This window comes from Cnephaeus nilssonii (assembly GCF_951640355.1).
Source record: "Cnephaeus nilssonii genome assembly, chromosome: 4".
Classification (NCBI taxonomy): Eukaryota; Metazoa; Chordata; class Mammalia; order Chiroptera; family Vespertilionidae; genus Cnephaeus; species Cnephaeus nilssonii.
Window position 1 is genome coordinate 63,035,200 of NC_137075.1, and position 24,818 is coordinate 63,060,017.

Sequence of the window (24,818 nt, forward strand, 5' to 3'; positions counted from 1 at the left end):
GCACAGCTCTGAGAAGGACAGCATGTTCCACCACTATTTCATCCTTTTACTGTCTTTTACTTATCATCTGGGTCACCGCTCTCCCAGCTTGGGTTTTATATATGAGTGATGAAGCACGAAGTTCCCGCAACTATGCAAATAAAAAAATTTGCTTTATAAAAAAATTCCTTTATTTAGAAATGGAATCCTGTCTCTGTCGGGTACTGTTTTATTTTAGTTGATCTGGAATGTTACCCGGCTCTGGCCCCAAAGGAGACTGGGGACCTCTCCTGTTAGCCTGACAGCAGCCGGCACCATTGGACTGAGCTCTGTGTACGTGTAGCGAGACGTAAGGGGGGCGCTACAGCTCCGGCACCAACGTCTTCCTCAACGCAGCTCCGGGCCCAGGTGGGCCGCAGGGGCTGGGTGAGACCGAAAGCCGGGCGTGGAGGCCTTCGTCCCGCCCCGCACCCCCCGGCCCCGTCCCCCGCCCCGTCCCCCCCGCCCCGTCCCCTCGGCGCTCCGCCCACGCCCCGCCCATCCCACGCTCCTCCCCGCCCCTATGCCCCGCCCCATTCCCCTCCGCCCGCGCCCCACCCTACCGCGTCCCGCCCCCTCCGCCACGCCCCCTCCCCTTCGCCACGCCCCTTCCCTCTCCGCCACGCCCCAATCCCTCCGCGCTCCGCCCGCGCCCCGCCCCGCCTGGCGCTCAGCTCAGCTGCGCCCCAAGCTCTCCGCGTCTCCGCCAGGCTCCGCGGGCGCGGTCGCCATGACGGCGGCTGTGTTCTTCGGTTGCGCCTTCATTGCCTTCGGGCCCGCGCTCGCCCTCTACGTCTTCACTATCGCCACGGACCCGTTGCGCATCATCTTTCTCATCGTCGGGTGAGGCGGTTGCGCTGGGAAACCCAGAACCGGGGCTCCCCTCTCCCGCGGGGGGTTCCGACCCCAGGCTTCCCCACCGAACGGCTCGACCTTGTTGGGCTTTGAAAGGGAAAAGGGTTGAGACGGGAGAGCCGAGACCCGCTCCTCGGGACGCCTCGCCCGCCTCCGAGGGTCAGCAGGAAAGGCACGAGAACTCCCGACCCCAGAGGGCAGGCTCCGGGGAAGGAGCTCACACTGTGGGAATCAAAAACCCTGAGACTTGGCTCCTGAGTTTTCGCTTAGGGTCCGTGGGTGGGGTGTAGTGAGTCGTGAAAACACTTAAATTGCATGAAAAAAAAATGTCGATACGTTCAAGTATGCATCTTTTATTTTTCTGCAGAGGGAGGGTCCCAAGTTAACTTCAGATTTTGTAATCCCAAAGGGGTTAAGAGCCTGGGCATCTGGTGCTTTAAAACAGACCGATGCCCAACCCCTACCCCAGGTCCATGAATGGGAATGTCTAGGGGGCGGGATTCAACCTGCACCAACACAGAAGCACCTGTCAGTGCGTCTCTTCGCCGGAGCTTGGTAAACACCGAACTCTGGCGGTGAATATGGTCACAACCCCAGTTTTCCTCCGGCGGCTCTTGCTGAGGCTCCCCTCATACCCCTACACCCTGGAGTCTCACTTGGCACCAGGAGAAACAGCCAGGCTAGGCCAGCGATGCCCACTTTTTCTGAGTCTCTTCATCTCTCACCACTGTATAGAGAGTGCTGCATCACATCATCGTTTAAAAAGCGATAGAGATTGGGCAGAGGGTTCGTAAAGCTTGTTACAATCGTTAGAATCCGCAGGAGTGTTGCAGAAACCAGGCCTGGGAAACTGATCTAGATCAGAGTGCAGATTTTCAACTCCTGGGTTTTATACCAATCACTCTATTAATAGAGATAGAGACTTTTTTTTTTTCTTCTGGGAAAGACATATTTGCACATCAATGAGCAAAGCATTAATTAGGAAGAATAACAGATACTTCCAGCTAGACAGTGCTTGGCGGATAGTCTGCAGATGTACTTAATAAGTAGCAGGGTCACTGAAAAAGAGTGACTGTTTGGAAAAATCCTAAATTCCTTTTGGTTCACATGTTCGTCTCAACAGAGGAAACGCACCACTGACCCACTGATTAAGAACAATGGATGCAGAGCATCACTTTACGAGCACTTAATTTTTTAAAAAAATTTAATTCTGTACTTAGGCTTACGTGTGACTTTCCCCCTCTCCCCCCTAATTTCAGAGCTTTCTTCTGGTTGATATCTCTACTGCTTTCCTCCCTTGTCTGGTTCGTGGCAAGAACCACTACTGACAACAGAGATGGACCAACAGAGAAATACCTGCTGATCTTTGGAGTGTTAGTCTCCGTCCTTATCCAAGAAATGTTTCGGTTTGCATATTATAGACTTTTAAAGTAAGTTAAACATTTGTTTATCTTTTTTCCCCAGTTAATTTGAATTATGATTTAGTAATTTGAAACATTAATGCCGTGTGGTATTTGAAGATCCATGCCTTCCTGCATAGTTTGTAGCCAAAGGATTAGAACATTTCTAACCTGAGAATATTGAGTATTTTAGCTTGTGGATACTCCTTCCTTCATTCACTCATTCAAAAAAATATTTTCTGAGGATTTACTCAATGCCAGGCATTATTCTAGGCACTGGGAATAATACATCATGATTAAAAGACAGTTTCTGTCCTCGTGGAGGTTGTATTATAGTGGAAAGAGGCAACAAATGAATGAATAAGAAAATTCATTGTATATTAGAAGATAACTGCTATGAAGAAAAATAAGCTAGAGAAATAGTCATTGAAACAACAACAAAAACTGTTTTACCTTAGAATTTATGCCAGCTTCCCTTTGCCACCAACTAAAATAAATAATTCTTATAGAGATTATGCCTACCATTTGATTGTATTAGGGAAAATAAGGGTTCATTTTGTGATAGTTCATGTGATTTTATATCTGAAATAGAAAAACACATTTGAAAAAAAAAGCTATGGGCATGAGTTCCCTTTAGGGAACTTTAGGCCAGAAAGTAGGTCATCTAGGATTCATGAGGCCCTCACATGAAACCACTGATTTGAAACACAGCTTGACTTAGAATCATGTTTTCTTTCAGGCAGTCATGAGATTGGCTTGATTATGTAGTAAGATTTAGTAGAATGATAAATGTACTCTTTCCCTTTTGGCACATGAGATAGTTAAGCTACTCCATGAATTTCATGGATGTAACCAAGACAGAACCTCAACAATATCTCTTATAATAACTTCTGGTAATTTGTTCTTCTCAATATGCTAAGCTTTCAATATTGTTTACTTGTTGCTTTAAATAACAGATACTGAAATTTAATAATGAAGCAATTGATATTACAAATTGAAAACCATGAAGCCATTGACTACAAGCAAAAGTCATATCTTAAAAAAGGTTTTTAAATATGAAATTTCCATTAGTTCATGGAAATATTAAAAAGCAACCAATAACTGTCAAGGATAAAATTTAAGTTTCCACAAGAATATATTATCCTTAACAGATCAACATCAATCTGTGGTTGTATGGAGCATTTTTTAAAAAAATACATTTTTATTGATTTCAGAGAGGAAGGGAGAGATAGAAACGTCAATGATGAGAGAGAATCATTGATCGGCCTCCTCCCGCACGTCCCCCACTGGGGGTCGAGCCCACAACCAGAGCATGTGCCCTTGACCAGAATCGAACCTGGGACCCTTCAGTCCGCAGGCCAACGCTCTATCCACTGAGCCAAACCAGCCAGGGCCAGAGCATTTTTTTTAAGCAAATCTTTATTGTTCAGATTATTACAGTTGTTCCTCTTTTTTCCCCCCATAGCTCCCCTCCACCCGGTTCCCACCCCACCCTCTGCCCTTACCCGCTCCCCCCCCCCCGCACTGTCCTCATCCATAGGTGTACGATTTTTGTCCAGTCTCTTCCCGCACCCCCACACCCCTTTCCCCCTGAGAATTGTCAGTCCACTCCCTTTCTATGCCCCTGATTATATTATGTTCACCAGTTTATTCTGTTCATCAGATTTTTTTATTTACTTGATTTTGAGATTCACTTGTTGATAGATATGTATTTGTTGTTCATAATTTTTATCTTTACCTTTTTCTTCTTCTTCCTCTTCTTAAAGAATACCTTTCAGCATTTCATGTAATACTGGTTTGGTGGTGATGAACTCGTTTAGCTTTTTCTTATCTGTGAAGCAAATTATCTGTCCTTCAATTCTGAATGATAGCTTTGCTGGGTAGAGTAATCTTGGTTGTAGGTTCTTACTATTCATCACTTTGAATATTTCTTGTCACTCCCGTCTGGCCTGCATAGTTTCTGTTGAGAAATCAGCTGACAGTCGTATGGGTGCTCCCTTGTTGGTAATTAACTGTTTTTCTCTTGCTGCTTGTAAGATTCTCTCTTTGTCTTTTGCTCTTGGCATTTTAATTATATGTGTCTTGGTGTGGTCCTCTTTGGATTCCTTTTGTTTGGGGTTCTGTGCGCTTCCTGGACTTGTAAGTCTATTTCTTTCACCAGGTGGAGCAAGTTTTCAGTCATTATTTCTTCAAATAGGTTTTCAATATCTTGCTCTCTCTCTTCTTCTGGCACCTGCATAATTCGGATGTTGGTACGCTTGAAGTTGTCCCAGAGACTCCTTACACTATCTTCATATTTTTGGATTCTTTTTTCTTTTTGCTTTTCTGGTTGGGTGTTTTTTGCTTCTTTGTATTTCAAATCTTTTACTTGATTCTTGCGATCCTCTAGTCTGCTGTTGGATCTCTGTATATTATTTTTAATTTCAGTCAGTGTATGCTTAATTTCTAGTTGGTCCTTTTTCATATCCTCAAGGGCCTCGCTAAATTTATCGGCCTTTTCTAGAAAATTCTTGAAAAAACCTTATAACCGTGGTTTTGAACTCTATATCCAGTCGTTTGCTTTCCTCCATTTCTTTCATTTGTGACCTGTTTTTTTGTTTCCGCATTTTGGCTGCTTCCCTGAGTTGATAGAGTGGCTTTGTGTGCTAGGTGTCCTATAGGACCCAGTGGCTCAGCCTCCCCGTTACCTGAGGTGGACACTCTTGGTGTACCCCTTTGTGGGCTGTGTGCACAGTCTTGTTGTAGTTAAGCCTTGATTGTTGTTGGTATCACTGGGAGGAATTGACCTCCAGGCCAACTGGCTGTGAGGATCACCTGTGTCTACGATGGGAGGATTTCTGTGCTGGAGACACCCTTATGAGATAAGACTTGCTTCAGTGGGGCTTTGGTGCTCACTGAGTCTGCCCCTGAGTGTGTCTTTTATGGATCTGAGGAGTTGTAATCTGGATGGTCCCACTCTGACCCCTGGGCACACTGGCTCTTGGGTCTCCGAGGAGGTGCTAATTTAGCCTCTGCCTGGGGCCACCCAGCAGGAGCTATGGAGAGATCTGCAGATTCCTCTTCTTTGTTTGGGTTTTGGAGGTGCCCAGATGAGGCCCAGCTATGAAGCAATGCAAGCTGCTGTGGGGCCTTGGGCCTTCTTTTGGATGTTCTGGGTCTCACTGACTCAGCTGCAGTTTGTTAGGTAAATTAAGAATTCAAAAGAACAAGGCCATTCATATGCAAAATCCTCTGCACTCAGCTTGGATGGGGCGGAGTTGCAGGGCGGAGCAATCAGCTATGGCTTCCCGTCAGCCCTGCCCTAAGAGGCCCCCCAGGTCTCAGTGTCCCACGGTAATTGCTGCAAGCACCTCTGAGAGAAAGCCGCCCTCGAGTTTTGCCTGCTGCCAGACAGTCCAGTTTCTCCCCGTATGAGTCTGGGTCCCCAGAGTCTCACCCGGAACTGGACTTCAGAGCAGTCGGGAGCTTTTGTCTCCCTCCTGATTGAGAAAGCTAGCCGGGTACTCAGTTGCCAGCTCTCTCCGTGCACGCGTGCCTCCGTACCTCTGCCTTCCGCAGCTCCTGTGAGTCTCAGTGTGCTTTTCTCTTTCCTTCTAATTGTAGAATTTCCGCTCAGCCAGCCTTCCTGTGGTTCTGGATGATGTCCATTTTGTCTTTTAGTTGTAGTTTTGAAATTGTTGTGCGAGGCAGCAGTTTATGTGTTTACCTATGCCGCCATCTTGGTTTCTCCGGATTTTTCTCTTAATCTGGAGCATTTTAACAATAGAATATTATTAAGGTAATCAAAATCTCCCTCTTTCTGACCTCTGCCCCATTCAAGAAACATACAGTCAAATGAAATCTCTGTCACCTGGTGGTTGTCTCTTTCACAGCTAAATGTTCCTCATTTCTTCACCTAGTCCTCAGAAGACATGTCTGTGGCTTCCAAACCTTTTCCGGTCCCTGTTCTCTGATGTCAGTGGACATGTCCCTTTTTGTCAGTGCCTGGAGCTTACCTGTGCTCAGGGCCCAGCAGAGCACCCTGTGTGATCACAGCAGTGTGGAGGCCAGTGGCCCTTTCCCCTTGGACTGGGCACCGTTCTCTTAAGAACTCAGCGTCCAAGGCTGCTCTGGGTTTCCTGTCAGCAACATCTTTGGCTCATGGTGGTTTTGCATTTTCCATATGATGAATCTAATGTTGAAGCAAAACTTTGAGTAGATTTTCACAGTTTAAGACATGGATTTAGTAACCCTTTAGGGACTTAGGGTATCTTCTTATTTCTTCACAGTTCCCATCTGAAATGCAACTCTTTTTTTTAAATATGTTTCTATTGATTTCAGAGAGAAGAAGGGAGAAGGAGAGAGAGATAGAAACATCAAGGATGAGAGAGAATCATTGATTGGCTGCCTCCTGCATGCCCCACACTGGGGATCGAGCCCATAACCCGGGCATGTGCCCTGACCGAGAATCAATCTGTGACCTTCTGGTTCATAGGTAAACGCTTCAACCATTGAGCCACACCAGCTAGGCTGACATGCAACTCTTTATTGGTACTAACCTGTGGTTCCAAAGGGCTACTCACTGAACATTGGTTGACATTTTTAATGAGGGTAGTGAGGGAATAGGGCCATATGCAGAAGGAATTACGACTGTCAATCTGCATGCTCTTATGCAGCAAGTTCAGAGAAGCCTCTTTGGCCTTCCAGAAAAAGCATGTTTACTGCTCCAAAAGGACTTTTGGAAATTTGCAAATAAGATATTAGAACAAATCTGTATTAACAGGAGCCTTTGGAATGCATCTTTAGCAAGCCTTTAGAATTTTGTACATATCTTCCTAGAAGATTTTAGAAATGTTGGATGTTATATAGTTATGTGTTAAAACAAGTTTGAGAATTATTATGATGCTTGATTAATGGCTAACATTTATATAGATGCATTTAAATTCTTCTCTTATGCTATACTACCTTCAAATATAGGAACTTTGGCTTAATCAATATTTTAAGTATTCCATTGCCAACGTGCATTTTGAACATTTAAATTTAAAGTATGTCCTCAAATTTTTGTTATCTGAAGTTGATACCAAGATGAAAATGTGGAGAGTTTGCACCAGTATATTTTTTCCATTTATGGACTTGAATCAAAATATTTATCATTGCAGTCTACCTCAGTTTATTTTATGGTCAGGTCTTCAGATCAGTACTTCATCTTGAGTGAATGAATTCTAACTTTCAGTTTCGCAAAGCGTTGCACTGTGAAAACTGGCTACAAGTGGCAGCGCTCTCTATCTTAATTTCTTTTTAAAAATCCAAGTTATGGTCCTGTACATTGCCTAAAACCTACATTCGAATTTTTCTTGGCTTGGATTGAAGCTTTTGTAGTTTAATTTAATTTTGTCTTATAATGCTAATACCACAAATATTTGGTAATTTGAGAAAATTTTTCATTTATAAAATAAGTTAAGACAATCATTGCTATAATTTCTTAAGAGGCATATTTTTAAAATTTATACAATAATGTATTTAATTTATATGCATATTCCTTTGTACTGTCCCTCTCTTACACACACACACACACACACACACACACACACACACACACAAAGAATCAAAACAAAGGAGAAAGATGGAATGATTTATCAGTAGTTTTTCAAAGTTTATATTTTAAATCGGGCTTTTTCTTTTTTGTTCTTGGAAACTATAATAAAAGAAAACAAAGAATTTTCCACTTCAGTATGATGGTCATAAGAACATTGTCCCTTACTCACATCATCAGTCGTGTGTTTTGTCAGGAACACGGAAACGGGGGGTGTTTTGTCCTTTCTCACTTCCTAATCTGAACATGGAGAACTACCAGTGCCATAGACCTTTCCTCCCACAAACGTGTAATATCGGATGAGGAAGTTTATTAACTTCTGAGTTTATGTATTTAATATATTTGGGGTAGTACTTTGCTATTCCAGATAGCAAAAATCTTGTATTCACTACTGAGCAACTTATATAAAACAAAAATCCTCCAAAGTTTATTGATTCTTTTATACCATTATATTCATTTGTTGATGGAGAGTATTACTGCTATGTTTCTAAGCTTTAATTGGCCTTTAACAACATCTAGTGGCACGTAAGTTTGTTGTCTAGGAAAACTGGACATTTTAGTTGGTTACTGCTCCAGAGAAAGAGGTTGACAGTCATTGGCTCATGATCCTACCAAGTTTTACCTTCGTGTATGTATCTGAAAGAAAATTAATGTTTCATTTTCCTACTTTTGAACATTTAAAAATAAATCATACTATATTTTTAAAAAATTGAGAGGAAAAATGATAATAGGTGAGTTGACTTTTTAAACTTAAAGATGCAGTATAAAAGGACCAACTCATTTCAAAGAGCTTTTTTATCCACAAGATAAAAATTGTCATTATGATGCAGTGATCACATTTGAGAGTTGGTAATGTACATAATTAACATAAGATTTCTCCTTACTTTCACAAGAAGAATCTTTTAAAAGTCCTTTTTAAAAAACTCACCATATGTTTTTTTTATCTGCACAAGTTATATCGTTGAAATAACATTTCACACATTCTTCAAATTAAATCATTATTTATTGTCTACACTGAGGTAATTTCTATCCTCAAGGAAGTTACCTTTATAGGAAGGTAACTTCTCTACCAAATGGAGAATGAAATGGCAAATTGTTTCTTTTGAGTCTAGAAAAACAAAGACTCTTTTTCGTTCTGCTTATTACTATTTTGGTTGACCTCTGCATTGCCTTTAATTTAATGATATTTATACTAAAAAGAACTTAACTATCCTTTGAGTCAGGATCATTGTCGCAGAGATTCTAGCCAACAAGGATTAGTAATAGTGACCATAGTGGAACTGACCAGCCACACCTTACATTCCTAGCACATTGGTGTGGGGAGCAGGGAAAGTTTGTAAATTGTGCACAACAGAAGCACAGATGTGATCACTCTAAGGATCATTTCTTATTAAGCAATTTTCTAATCTTTCATTCAGGTATTCATTTAGTTTCTTTTTTGATGGTAGCATTCTATTCTCCTCTGATTATTTTTCCCCTGAAGCATGTTTGGGGGTGGGGGTGGGGTGATATGAATCAAATATGTAAATATTTTAGAATCAGACAACCATATGATTAAATACCTACATAGAGGTTTAGACCATCATTATTGTATATATAAGAAAAAGAAGAGATAGTGATTACCAGTCATTGGTAAAGATGGTTTCTTTGAGAAATTCCTGCCTGAACTAGACTGTGAAGGTCGAATACAATTGAGGTTCTATAGAGTGGAAGCTAGAAGGGAGGGTGGCAGAATGAGTATAGCCAGGTAGAAGACATAACAAAGTACCAACACAGTGGGATTGAAGACATATCTCTCTGGGAAAAGGAAAAAATTCAGTGACAGCCCTAGATGGCGTGGCTCAGTTGGTTGAGCATCCTCCTGTGCACTAAGTCACCGATTCCAATTCCTGGTCAGGGCACATGTCTGGATATCTGGCTCGCTTACCAGCAGCGGGGGTGCTGGAGGCAGCTGATCGAAGAAATATCTCTTACTGATATTTCTCTCTCCCTCTCCCTCTTTTTCTAAAAAAGAAAAAAATTAATAAAAAACATTTTAAAAGTTCAGAGTGGTAAATGCCATAGGATATATATGTTCTCAAATTAAATTGCTTAATAAGGATCATATAGATTTCAAGTGTACATTTCTAGGATTCAAGATCTGTATATTGCCCTGTGTGTCCACCACCCAAAGTCATTTTCTGTCACCATATATTAGTCTCCCTTAACCCCCTGATCCTCCTCTCCCACTTTCCTATGGCAACCACCACAATGCTATTTGTGTCCACGAGTTTCAGTTTTATATCCCACATATGAGTGAAATCATATGGTTCTTAGCTTTCTCTGAATGACTTATTTCACTTAGCATACTGTTCTCAAGGTCTCTCTATGCTGTCACAAATGGCAGTATTTCATCTTTTCTTATGGCTGGGTAGTATTCCATTGTGCATATGTACCACATCTTCTTTACCCTGTCGTCCATCGAAGGACTCTTTGGTTGTCTCTATGTCTTGGCCACCATGAATAATGCTGCAATGAAGTTAGGGGTGCATATAGCTTTGTGAATACATGTTTTCGAGTTTTTCGAGTATATACCCAGGAGAGGGATTGCTAGGTCATATGGTAACTCTACTTTTAATTTTTTGAGGAATCACCAGACCGTTTTCCATGGTGGCCATACCAGTTTACACCGCTCACTCCTGAAGTAGTGCTCACTCCCTGGTCCTCCCAGCCGAAGGAATTGCCGGCTACTACGGGTTTCCTCCCCTCTTTTGGCCAAGCGGGCTGGGGCCGGGAGCTCCCCACTGCAGGTGCATCCATCTGAGCTCTCCTCCCTTCTCGCCTTCCCATTAGTTCCCGTTTTCCCACCTTTACATGCTTCAATGTGTGGATCTTGCAGGCATGCCTCTATATTGAGCAGGGAGGCCTTTGTTGAGTTATAGTTGATCAACTTGTTAAAGTTTCAGGGGGAGAGACCAAGGTCCTCTCTCACACCGCCACTCCTCTGATCACCATAGGATATTGAACTAAGTATTTACTAATCTCAGGAAGTAGTCAGAAGTATTGCTTTTTTCCTGATGTCTTGTTTACTTATATTTTTCTTATTTTTCTCTTTTATGTGAAAATTAGATAAAAGGTAAAAGTGGGTTGGAATTTTTGGTTGATTTTAGGTAATTGCAAATTTTTTAAAAAATATATTTTATTGATTTTTTACAGAGAGGAAGGGAGAGCGATAGAGAGTTAGAAACATCGATGAGAGAGAAACATAGATCAGCTGCCTCCTGCACACCCACTACTGGGGATGTGCCTGCAACCAAGGTACATGCTCTTGACGGGAATCGAACCTGGGACCCTTCAATCCGCAGGCTGACGCTCTATCTATTGAGCCAAACTGGTTAGGGCGGTAATTGCAAATTTGCTGGGTTTTTGTTTAAATGGATTTTGGATTTAGAGTATAGACTTATCAAAAGCCTTATTAAGTGTCTGGATTTTGAAGTATCTCATGTATTTTCCTGATATACCACTTTTTCTTTAAAAACAATTATCTGTGTGGTTTCATTTTAGAAAAGCCAATGAAGGTTTGAAGACTATTAATCCAGATGAGCCAGCACCTTCTATGCGACTGCTGGCCTATGGTAAGTTGGAATTGCATGGTGTCGTTAAGAAAGAAATAAAATTTGTCATGAAAGCCATTTTTGTCTTTTACATCTTTGTGGATATAGTATTTTATTGCTGTCTGGTCTCTTGGTGTATATTGTTTATTTTTCTAGCTTTTCAGGGCCCTTATGTAAAGGGGGAAATGATTGCAGGTGACGTTTATCTGTGTGTCCATTAAATATTAGCCAGGTTTGAAAGTTAAGTTTTGAACTCTAAGGGCTAGTTAACTAACAATTTCTAAATGAGGTTACTGTTACCTTCTCTGGGTGGTTATCATGACTTTAGCTGTACTAGGAGGACTCATTATATTGCTATAGTTAATACCTCTGCATATTTTTTAGAATTATGTTGTGTGTGTTTTTTGGGGGGTGGGGTCTTGTTAATCCCCACATGAGGATATTTTTTCCATTGCTTTTCAGAGAGAGTGAAAGTGGGGCGGGGGAGAGAGAGAGAGAGAAAAACATAGATGTGAGAGAGACACATTGACTGGTTGCGTCCTGCACACACCCTGATTGGGGTGGGGAGCAAACGGCAACCCAGGTACATGCCCTTGACCAGGAATCGAACCCGTAGCCTTTGGTGCTCCGGTCGATGTTCTAACCTCTGAGCCACACTAGCCAGGGCTAGAATTATGTTTTTAAAATTGGATCTAGGTCTGTAAGTTGAATCAGCCAGTTTGGCCCATGGATCACTTCTTACACTGCAGTCACACTTCAAGTACAGTTCCTAGTTCTAAGCCATCAAACTTAGACTCTGTTATAAACTAAAGCCAGAGATTCAGCATCGTATCCTTCCCTATTTCCCCTATTGCTTCTGTCTAGATCTTTTTCATTTCTCTGCTACATCCCACTATTCATTCCCCTTCCTCTACTCACTCGATTCATCATTTAGCCAAGCACCTGCCTCTTCTGAGCCAGCTTTCCACTGTTTCCCCAATAGCATCTGCACCTTTCCCCTTCCACAAAATAGTATTTCCCAGTCCTTGGAAATTTGAAGACAAATCATAACGTGAAAGGGTTTAACAATGTTTTTCTTCCTTCTTAGTTTCTGGCTTGGGCTTTGGAATCATGAGTGGAGTATTTTCCTTTGTGAACACCCTGTCTGACTCCCTGGGGCCAGGCACAGTGGGCATTCATGGAGACTCTCCCTACTTCTTCCTAAATTCAGGTATGTGCCTGGTAGCTGTGAATGTTTAAGCTTCTGGTCTAATTGATCATCCTATTGGAGTTCCCTGGCTTAGGAATTCAAGTGAATAGAAATTTATGTTATGTTTTCTAAAGGCAAATACTATTAGACATCACAAAGTAAAGGATAGGAAATTAAAAACTTTGAGAGGAAGAGATCATACAAAGAATTTGTATGCATACATGCATAATCCATGGACACAGGCAATAGGGTGATGAAGGCCTGGGGCGGGCTAGAACTAGAACTTTAGCAGGGACTTAGAGTCCCTTGTTCCTCATCACTCCTTCCTCGCAGGTAACCTGATTCTGAGTTATTAATTTCCTAGTTTAATCAAGTTTGAAAGTCTAACGTGTATACATGTTTGTTTTGAAAGTTTTACCTTCGTGTATGTATCTGAAAGAAAATTAATGTTTCATTTTCCCACTTTTGAACATTTAAAAATAAATCATACTATATTTTTAAAAAATTGAGAGGAAAAATGATAATAGGTGAGTTGACTTTTTAAACTTAAAGATGCAGTATAAAAGGACCAACTCATTTCAAAGAGCTTTTTTATCCACAAGATAAAAATTGTCATTATGATGCAGTGATCACATTTGAGAGTTGGTAATGTACATAATTAACATAAGATTTCTCCTTACTTTCACAAGAAGAATCTTTTAAAAGTCCTTTTTAAAAAACTCACCATATGTTTTTTTTATCTGCACAAGTTATATCGTTGAAATAACATTTCACACATTCTTCAAATTAAATCATTATTTATTGTCTACACTGAGGTAATTTCTATCCTCAAGGAAGTTACCTTTATAGGAAGAACAAGACTAAAAAAATGATTAAGCATTTCAATCCAGTTTAATAATAGAAAAGATATACAGGGTATGACCAAATTAAAAAAAAAATTGCTGCAGAAGTTTAGAGACATTCTGCATGTTGTAGTGATCCTCAAACCCACTGGGCACTTGTTCACCATTTCGATTCAGGCCTGGGCATCTCCTGTCTTGATTACTATCTTCAACCTCCACTTTCCATGTGAATCCATCCTGTATGCAGCCAACAAACTATATAAAAATGTGTAATGGTTCCCCAAGGTCTGCAGGATAAAGTCAAGGCCCTTTGCATCTGGCTACATGATGAGGATGGGAAAGTGGATTAATGGGCCATACTTATTTAGTGGTGCTTCCAACATAGCAAATTATCTTTTTAGAAACATTCCATAATTAGAATATTTTTAATGATTATAGTACCGAGTGTCAGTTTCTTAGAGTAAATATAATGTTAATAGCTAAAGTATGTTAGATTCTAATATACTAGTAAAGGAACAAAACATAATCAGGAGAGGGTGTTACTGCACCAGTTTTCTATATTTTCTTAAATTGGCCTGTTATAATGCTGCATCAACAACCTTTGGATATGAAATAGTGTTCTCCTAATGGAACTTAGTTTTCTGCCTCCTTTTTTCACTAGAGGGTGCTAATTCACTTTAGTGAGCTAGGCTGTTTTCCTGGGACTAGCTTTCAGTAATTCTTTTGGGAGAAGGTAAAAGAAACATATGCTAGCAATTTGAGGATTGTATTTGTAATTTCTATAAATTCACAGAAATTTTTAAAGAAAAGAAAATATTTGTCCAGCTGGTATGGCTCAGTGGTTGAGCATCGACCTATGAACTAGGAGGTCACGGTTCAATTCTTGGTGAGGACACATACACGAGTTGCAATTTCGATCCCCAGTGTGGGGCGTGCAGGAGGCAGCCGATCAATGATTCTCTCTCATCATTGATGTTTCTATCTCTCTCTCCTCTCCCTTCCTCTCTGAAATCAATGAAGATATATATTTTTTTAAAAAGAAAAGATTTTAATGTCTAAGTTTATGGTGGCAGGCTGACCTGCTGTGAATATGGATCTATAGAGTGAAAGAACAGCTGTTACTTTATCATGTGCAAGAGTGTCTTATTTATTATAACATTGTTCTTTGTATCATAAACTTTGAGTTATACATTTAAGAAATTGCCTTCTATCGTATTTTAAAATAACTCCTAATTTGTATATATTTGTGTTTGTTATTTATGATTGCCATAATTACCATTTATTTAGGCATGAGCTCATTTTGAATTTTCAGTTAAATCTATAAGTTTATATGTTGTTTAACATATTCCATTATAAATAAGGAATATGGGGGCCATTAATTAGTATACCTATATTAGTGTAAGACATAGATTATATGATAGCTGTATGTGCTTAGGTTTTCATGTTACAGGTAGGTATAGTTTATAAATAACACATACATGTATAAGTTCTTTTTTATTTGTAATTGTGTAGTAGGCTAGCATTAACTTGGTAATGCTGTATAGAGGCAAAAGTATGGGAATTTGAGTCCTAAGCTCAAGTCTTATCCTGGCTCATTAATTTCGTATTCTGAACAAATCTATTTGATCATTTCAAAAATAATTATTAAGCACTTTTACTCAATAGGAGTTATACCAAGCTATGAAAAGACAGCCCAGTAAATGTATCAGAGAATAAGGACAACAGCTAATTAAAGTGCGATAAACACTATGATGAGGAAGTTCTATAAGCACACAGAACACAGGCTCTAACCCATGCTCAGATGCTATTGTACTTCTCCTTTGTAGTACTGACTGCAGTTGTATTAATTGGTCAACTGTGTAGTTATTTCTTTAGGTCTTTCTCTCTAACCAGATGCTAAGGACTGTCTGTCTTGTTCACTGCAGTATCCTCAGCACCTTGTGGAATATTTTGTTTTTAGGTAGATCCATAAATATTTATTTTATTCTTTAACTTTATTTTTAAAAAATATTTTTATTGATTTTAGAGGGGAAGGAAGAGGGAGAGAGAAAGAGAGAGAAATATCAATGATGAGAGAGAATAATTGATCGGCTGCTTCCTGCATGCCCCACACTGAGGATGGAGCCTGCAACCTGGGTATGTACCCTTGGCTGGAATCGAACCTGGGACCTTTTAGTCCACAGGCCAGTTCTCTATCCACTGAGCCAAATGAGCTAGGGCTATCTTTATTGTTGAAAGTATTACAGATATCCCCTTTTTTCTCCATTGATCCCTTCTAGCCCATATCTGCTCCCCTCCCCAGGCCTTCACCGCACTAGGCACAGCTTATGGAGGAAATGATATTTGAGTAGAGAATTAATGGGTGAATGCAGTCATGCACTGGGGACTACGTTCTGAGAAATGTGTCGCTAGGCAGTTTTGTCCTTGTGTGAATGTCACAGATTGTACTTACACAAACCTAGATGGTGTAGCCTGCTACACACCTACACTATATGGTATAGCCTATTGCTCTTTGGCTACAAGCCTGTACAGCATGTTACTATACAAAACAGCAAGAGATTAAATCATCAAGCACAAGAGAAAATGATACAATCAGGAGACACGGTAAACACGAGAGGCCTGAGGCTGCTGCTGGCACAACATGGCACAGAAAGATCACCAAGCCTTTCTGTAGGAGAAATCAATATGGTCCGACCACACGTGGAATATTGAGTTCAGTTCCGAGCATTGTATTTAACAGGAATACTGAAGAACTAAAATTGGTACAGGACATTGTCAGTACGGTGAACGATCTGGAAGCTCTTTTGTACGGGGTATGATTGAAGGGAGGAGGAATATTGAGCTTGGAAGAAAAATGAAAGTGTGAGGAATGTGGGAGATTCCATTTTTGTTCCAATTTGTCATTTCTCTGTAATAGAATTATACAGCCACATCCTTGCCTGGCCTCATGGTGGCCAGAATGTACTTCCCTGCCCCTGACTTTGAGCTCACGCATGTGACTTGTATTAGCCGATTAGTGGATGTGATGTAAGTCAGAGGCTTAAAAAGCACTTGTATGGTTGGCCTGCCCTCTGGGGCTCTGGTCAGGTGCCATGAGAACATGCCCCACATAGTCAATGCCCATGGAACCTGGACCCCAGAATGAACATGTATAGAGCAGACCTGGGCCCAGCATGCAGTGAGGAGCCAAACCCAGCAGCCTGCAGCAGAGCTGCCCAGCAGAACCCAGCCTTAATTAGTCAACTTCAGACCAGTGAGCATGAGAATAAATCCTTGCTGTTGTAACCCAGTGAGTTTTCTCATTTATTCACTTTCACAATATTTTAAAGTATAAGCTCTCCAATGTGGCAGTTTATTAAATGTTTAGATTTTTATTTTATTTTTTATTGAATTGATTGGTGTGACGTGGGTTCACAAAACCATATAGGTCTCAGATCTACAACTCAACAAAACATCATCTGCATGCTGCATCGTATGCCCATCACCCAAAGCAAAGTCTCTTTCTATCCCCATTTATCGTCCCTTTGCACACCTCCACCTACCTCCAACCCATTTCCCCTCTGGCTATCGCCACACTGTTGTGTGTGTCTGTGTGTTACATGTATGTTTTTTAAATCCCTTCACTTTCTTTCATCCAGCCCCACCCCCAACTCCCTTTCCTCTGACAGCTGTCAGTCTATTCCATGTATCCATGCCTCTGCTTCTATTTTGTTTGTCAATTTATTTATTATTATTCTATAGATTCCACATACAAGTGAGATCAGATGACACTTGTCTTTCTCTGACTGGCTTATTTCACTTAGCGTAATAATCTCCAGGTCCATCCATGCTATAGCAAAAAGTAAGATTTCCTTCTTTTTTTACGACCAAGCAGTATTCCATGGTATAAATGTACCACAGCTTTTTTATCCACTCATCTACTGATGGGCACTTGGGCCATTTCCACATCTTGGTAATTGTAAATAATGCTGCAGTGAACATAGAGGAGCATATGTTCTTTCAAATTAGAGTTCCAAGTTTCTTTGGATATATTCCCAGAAGTGGATTGTTGGGTCAAAAGGCAGTTCCGTTTTTAATATTTTGAGGAAACTCCATACTGATTTCCACAGTGGCTGCACCAGTCTGCATTCCCACCAACAGTGCACGAGGGTTCCTTTTTCCTTACAGACTTGCCAGCACTTTTGTTTGTTGATTTGTTGATAGCCGTTCTGACAGATGTGAGGTGACATCTCATTGTGGTTTTAACTTGCATCTCTCTGATGATTAGTGATGTTAAGGATTTTTTCATATGTCTATTGGCCACCTGTATGTCCTCTTTGGAGAAGTGTCTATGCAGATCCTTTGCCCATATTTTAATTGGGTTGTTTGTCTTCTTGGTATTGAGTTTTATAAATTCTTTATAAATTTTGGATATTAACCCCTTAACAGATGTATCATTGACAAATATGTTTTCTCATTTGGTGAGTTCCCTTTTCATTTTGTTGATGGGTGGCTGTCTTTTTGCTCTGCAAAAGCTTTTTAGTTTGATTTGGTCCTACTTGTTTATTTTTTCTCTTGCCCAAGGAGACATAACAGTAATAAATGTTTAGATTTTTAAATGAAAGCTCCTTATAAACAAGACTATCTCAAATAACTACATTACCAACTGCAAAGTGGTAGAAAAAATATAGCATCTATTAATCACATGGAGAAAATGATAGGCCACAGAGATTAATCTACAATTTTTACCCTTTTCTGAATTTATTAGAATGTTAATCCTATATAATAAAAGGCTAATAGCAAATCGACCAAATGGTGGAACGACCGGTCACTATGACGCACACTGACCACCAGGGGAACTTACCCCCTGGTGGTCAGTGCGCTCCCACAGGGGAAGTGCCACTTAGCCAGAAGCCGGGCTTACGGCTGGCGAGTGCAGTGGTGGTGGCGGGAGCCTCTCCCGCCCCCGCAGCGGCGCTAAGGATGTCCAACTGGCGGGGAGCGGGCCTAAGCTGGCAGTCAGACATCTCCCGAGGGCTCCTGGACTGTGAGAAGGCTCAGGCTGGGCTGAGGGGCCCCCATCCCCCCGAGTGCACAAATTTCATGCACTGGGCCTCTAGTTTCTTATAATAAATGATCACAGCTAACTGCACTGGCTATGACACAAGGATATGCTTATGCTGTAATACGTTATCAATTTTATCATTAAATGTATTTTTTCATTGTATGTTTTCATTACATCAGTCATGTAATAGTCTTTTTTCAAGCTGCTCAAATAACAGAATGGAAAACTGTACTTCTAAAAAGTCCTTTCACTAAACTGTGGCCTATTGTAGTCTCTAGTAGTCTGTGATATACTATCAAGTATGCAGAGCACAAGTAGCCCTCTCAGTTGATGCACTTCCATCCTTTCTGTTGCTCAGGTCAAAACTTTGGAGTAATTCCCAATTCTTTCGTTTGTCTCCTAGTGCACATTCAGTCCAACTACAAATCTTATCTCCAACTTCTATTTAAATCTCCACCCATGTTCTTATGGGCTTGCTTTTGCTTTACATATGACAGGAGGAATAGATAGTTTGAGGGCTAGTTTGGAACAGACATTTAAAGAAAAGTTAAATCTGATGGTGCTGAAACTATTCCAGACCTGAGATAAACATGGGAAAGTCCTAGTTAATTTCAAGAAGTCAATCAATGAAGCATGAATACAAAGGAATAGAATCCTGAGAGCCCACGCTCACTGTCTGCTGCCAGATCCCAGGTTTCAGTGAGCACTACTTTGGACCCCATGCTCCCACTGGCAACGCCAGCCAGTGAGTTTTGATGTGGTTTATTATGTAGCATTTTTGTGACAATAACTGACTAATATAGAGTTTCAAGTATTTTTAAATGTGTCATTTATGGAAAAAAAGAGTTGACTCATGATTCTTCAAGAGCTTTCCTAGGATCAACAATGATCCTAGGCTTCCTTAGCACTATTGATATTTGGGGTCAGATAATACTTTGTTGGGGGGCTGTCTTGTATATTGTAGAGCATTCAGCAGTACCCCTGGTTCTATGTTCTATATGTCAGAGGCACCCCACCCCCAGTTGTGGCAACCAAAAATGTCTACAGACATTGACAAACGCCCCCTGGGGGCAAAATCATCCTAGCTAAGAATCACTGAGTTAGAAGGCAGGTTTGGGCTCAGTTTGAGAATGAATTCCTACAGTGACTGTTTTAATGAAACAAACTTCTAAAATGGAATCATTTGAAGTGGACCCTGTGGGATCTACTTTTTCATTGCATAGGCGTCTAGATCAAACAACTTCTAAGGGGCTTCCCCCTGACTCCACACTGATGAGCTAATTTGAGGAGAGAATTTCTTCATTTTCAACATTTGCCAGAGGGATTTTAAGCATAAAACTATATCCTTGGCAGTCTTTTTGACTCATAAACATACTTTGGGGGTATATTCATAAATATAAAATATTAACTGCTACTTAAAAACCTATAGTCATTCAATTTGTTTTCAGGATGTATCCTTTATGATATAGTTCAGTGATGGTGAACCTATGACACGCGTGTCAGCACTGACACGCGTAGCCATTTCTGATGACACGTGGCCGCTGAGGCAGCCGCATGCCGAGGATGAAACATTTGCTGCTCCTGAGGATGAAACATTTGCTGCTCCTGAGGATGAAACATTTGCAAAATAATGTTTTTTCCTCAAAGTGACATACTACCCGAGTTATGCTCAGTTTTTTGGCGAAGTTTGACACACCAAGCTCAAAAGGTTGCCCATCACTGATATAGTTGGTATTAAGAGACAGTTCTATGCCTTTCTTATGGACAGTGTATTATCAGATGATTTTCAAAATGTCTCTTTAATCTTGGAGAATGTTACTTGACTAGTAATAAATGTACATCTATATTACAATAAAGTAGGTCATAAAATTCTCTTACATTTGTTAAAGCAAAGATTTAAAGTTAAATCCCTGTTATAGGAAAGGCATTTTCATTTACTTTAGTTTTGTGGCCTGACTTCTACTTGGGCTAGGTCATTAGAGATTGAATCCAGAGAGTTTTTGTAACCAAGAGGGATGGAGGAGTGTCACAGAACCTTGACACTCCAGACTCCTCTCTTATTTGGAAAAAGAAGTCTGAAGCCCATTGGTAGTCACATCCTTTCTGTTGCCGCCCTCGCCCAGCAGCAGCCCTTGGCTCGCTCTGGCATGGTGAGAGATTCTCTGAAGTTGTCGGGGGAGGCCAGAAGATAGCAACTTCTGTGCTGGCAGGATCCAGTAGTAGGATTAGTTGCTATCTTAGGTGATTGTCTTTGCAAGGGCAGAGAAGTAGAAATCAGGAACAAGAAAGGGGAAAATGAAGATATTTATGAATCTGTGTACTTGGGGGTATATTCAGGAGGGATAAAAGAACCAAACAGCTAAATGTAGCCTTTTAAAGATAACACTGAAACATTTTGCTTAGAAATAGGTTAGATTGGAATAATTTGTACCAAGAGAATTTGATTTTAAAAAAATTATCAGTACAGGAAGTACATTATCAAACTAGACAGCTACAATTTCACACATACAATACTTATTAGAATTGTTCATCTTTTTATTAATGTTTCAAAATATTGCAAATTAAGGAAGCTCCTTTCATTAATCTAGATTATAAGCTAATTTTGATAATCTTATGGTTCATTTAGAGAATTTTTTTTTACTTTTAAGAATATTAGAACAAAATAAATTTTAGGGTTAGATTCACTGAAGGACCTTTAGAATTTTATATTTAGGAACACGAAATGAGAAACGTTTTGTAATTAAAAGATAGTACCCTATAGATACTCTTTGTAAATCTTTATTTCTAGTTGGAGTTAATTCCACTTACTAGAGAGAAGTATCAAATGGTATGTATGTATGTGGCAGAATAGTTTAGATATCCAGGTCTTTGTTTCTGTTGGACCTTGAACCAATTGTGGAGAGAATCCTATCTAATAAAAGAGTAATATGCAAATTGACCATCACTCCAACACACAAGATGGCCACTCCCATGTGGTCAAAGATGGCTGCCCCCATATGGACACAAGATGTCCATTATAAGATGGCCAGCAGGGGAGGGCAGTTGTGGGCAATCAGGCCAGCAGGGAAGGGCAGTTGGGAGGAACCAGGCCTGCAAGGGAGGGCAGTTGGGGGCGATCAGGCCTACAGGGGAGGGCAGTTAGGGGTGACTGGGCCTGCAGGGGAGGACAGTTGGGGGGACCAGGCCTGCAGGGGAGGGAAGTTGGGGGGGATCCAGGCCTGCAGGGGAGAGCAGTTGGGGGGGGGACCAGGCCTGCAGGGGAGGGCAGTTGGGGGGCAACCAGGCCAACAGGGAAGGGCAGTTAGGGGCAACCAGGCTGGCAAGGGAGGGGAGTTAGGGGTTACCGGGACAGCAGGAGAGGGCAGTTGGGGATTACCAGGCCTGCAGGGGAGGACAGTTAGGGGCGACCAGGCTGGCAGGGGAGGGCAGTTAGGGGTGACCAGGCCAACAGGGGATGGCAATTAGGGGCAATCAGACCAGCAGGAGAGCAGTTAGGCATCGATCAGGCTGGCAGGCAGAAGTGGTTAGGGGGTGATCAGGCAAGCAGGCAAGTGAGTGGTTGGGAGCCGGCAGTCCTGGATTGTGAGAGGGATGTCCCAGATTGGAGAGGGTGCAGACTGGGCTGAGGGACACACATCCCCCACCCCGTGCACGAATTTCTTGCGCCAAGCCTCTAGTAAGCAATAAAATCACAGTATTCTAAATAGCACATTGCAATAGTAAAGACTTATGATGACCAAGGGAGTCAGCCGGAAACTAGTGCTAGCTGAATAAATAAGCAGTCAAGTAGAAATGTCCATTGTTTTAATAATTGCTCAAGAGGTCAGATATTGTGTTAATAAGACAGTAAACTGTAAAGGTAGGGAGAGTTCCATGAGACTGTGTTTTTGTTTTGTTTTAATATATTCTTATTGATTTCAGAGAGGGAGAGAGAGATAGAATGATGAGAGAGAATCATCGATTGGCTGCTTCCTGCATGACTCCTATTGGGGATCGAGCCCAAAACCCAGGCATGTGCCCTGACGGGGAATCAAACTGTGACCTCCTGGTTTATAGGTCGATGCTTAACCACTGAAGAATACCAGCCAGATGAGGCTGTGTTTTGTGCACCATGATACCCCCAGTGCCTAGATCAGTGCCCAGCACAGACAGGCATAGATGTAGACTTTACTTTGGAGACAGGGCCAATCCATCAAAGGTATGTTTTCAGCAGGAAAGGGCCTTGCAAACAGAAATGTGGGCTCAGAATTTGGAAGAAAGGTCAGAGCTAAGGATTTTCGTGTGAAACTCACAGAAGAATGCTCTTTTGGATGAGAATGGTCTGAAAATTCCCTAAGTTAGAGCATTTTCCCAAGTAGCTGTAACTCCAGGACTTGGGAGCATGATTGGCTGGTTTTAATGTTCATGGTAATGCATAGACAGAAGGGCAAACATAAGCTGACAAACAGATGACACATTTATGGTGTCATTGCTTTCTCTTGCCATTTGATTGACATCTAGGTTTTAGAAAAACATTAGAGTGTGAACATTTGAGCCTGTGTAGATGGTAGTTTCTACCCTGTCTTTTCTGATATAAACTTAACTCCTGAGTGTCTTCAGTGGTCTCAACTCTACACCATCACTTCATGGGCCCTGGTCAGGGCTCATGCAGGAGGCAACCAATTGATGTGTTTCTCTCACATTGATGTTTCTCTCTGTATTTCCCTCTCCCACTCTCCCCCCAAAAAAATCAATGGGAAAAAAATATAATCAGGTCAGGATTAACAAAAACAAATAACAAAAATACAAAAGATATTCCATTTAATTGAGAAAAGTGTCTCTTAATTAGTGTAGAAGGCTTAATTTAGAAAAAGCTGATTAGATATTACAATAGTTTTATTTCATTCCTCAGAGAAACTTATTTTTTTTTGTTAATCCTCACCTGAGGATATTTTTCCATTGATTTTTAGAGAGAGTGGAAGGGAGGGGGAGAGAGAGTGACATTGATTGGTTGCTTCCCCCACACACCCCTCAGGGATAGAGCCTGCAGCTGAAGTACGTGCCCTTGACTAGAATTGAACCCCGGGACCTGTTAGTCTCCAGGCCAACACTCTATCCACTAAGCCAAACTGGCTAGGGGTCAGAGACACTTCTTGAAAGCCAGATTCAAGTTGACTTTTAACAGTTCACATTCTAGAGAAACAGCTGCAGAGTTGACCCCTGGTTTAGAAATGTTTTCCAAATTACATTTGAGCAAATGTGTGTCCTGGTCCTGCTTCTGTCAGGGGGCAGTGAAGCCCCCCCAGTGGTGTGGAACCCCAAGAGCCTGTGTACCATGACCAGGTGAGGTGTTCAGTGGGCTTTGGCGTCTGCTGGTCGAATGCCTGAGCACTAATGGGTGGCTGTCTTTCAGCTTTCATGACGCTGGTGATCATATTGCTGCACGTGTTCTGGGGCATTATATTTTTTGATGGCTGTGAGAAGAAAAACTGGTACCCCCTTCTTGCAGTTATTCTGACCCACCTGCTGGTGTCAGCCCTGGTGAGTACGGCCACTGTGCTCAAACTGTTTTTTGGAGCTCAAGTCCACCTGTCTGCAGTGGTAGATTCCACCCTAAATGAAGTACATGCTCATGGGAAAATGAGGAAATTCAGAAATGTTACTTGAAAGAATGGAGAATGATAGATAAATCATTTAAGTTTTACTACAGAAAGACAACTATTATTTTTGGTTGATCTCATTAAAGATTTTTCCCTACTGTCTTTCTTTTTAATGAGTACAGTCAAACCTGAAATAGTCTTGAATTATGCTTTGTCGTGTAACACATCTTAAACAATCTCCATGTTCTTATAAATATTTTTAATATATAAATTTTAATGGCTTTATATCATTACAGAAGAATTGTATTATAGAGTGCTTAACTGACTAATCCCTTCTGTTTCTACTTTTGGTTATTATAATGCTGTCTTGGACATCTTTGTACATGAAACTTTTAAAATATATTGTTCCAAGGAATGGAATTATAAAGTTAAATAGTATGAATATTTTTAAAGCCCTTGATGCAAATTGCTAAAATACTGTCCACAGGGTTGTATCAGTTTTACTCTAACTGATCAGTAACAAGAGTGACCATTTCAATCCCTTCTCTCTGATATTATAATAATGCCAGTTTTCAAGAGTAATAATGTTTAAAAAGAAAACCTGACTAGATACATTTTTTAAGTAATTTTGAATGCCTTGGGCCTGACTTTTATTACAGTTTGTCAGATATTTATATCAGAATCATTCTCATCACTCTCTTGTCCAGACCCTTATTATTTCTCATC

The 24,818-nt window shown here is 41.0% G+C and overlaps 1 protein-coding gene across 3 annotated transcripts in view; it reads left to right on the forward strand.

Annotated features, from left to right (window-relative positions):
* Nucleotides 1–685: 685 nt before the first annotated feature.
* The window catches only part of APH1B (aph-1 homolog B, gamma-secretase subunit), a 66,147-nt gene continuing 42,014 nt past the window's right edge, over nt 686–24,818 (forward strand). For all 3 annotated transcript variants that reach the window (XM_079768214.1, XM_079768215.1, XM_079768213.1), the window contains exons 1-5: nt 686–861; nt 2,133–2,303; nt 11,389–11,459; nt 12,526–12,648; nt 23,906–24,033. In XM_079768214.1, the coding sequence (XP_079624340.1) occupies nt 749–861; nt 2,133–2,303; nt 11,389–11,459; nt 12,526–12,648; nt 23,906–24,033 (606 nt within the window). In that variant the 5' untranslated portion in view covers nt 686–748. The remainder of the gene's footprint in view (nt 862–2,132; nt 2,304–11,388; nt 11,460–12,525; nt 12,649–23,905; nt 24,034–24,818) is intronic.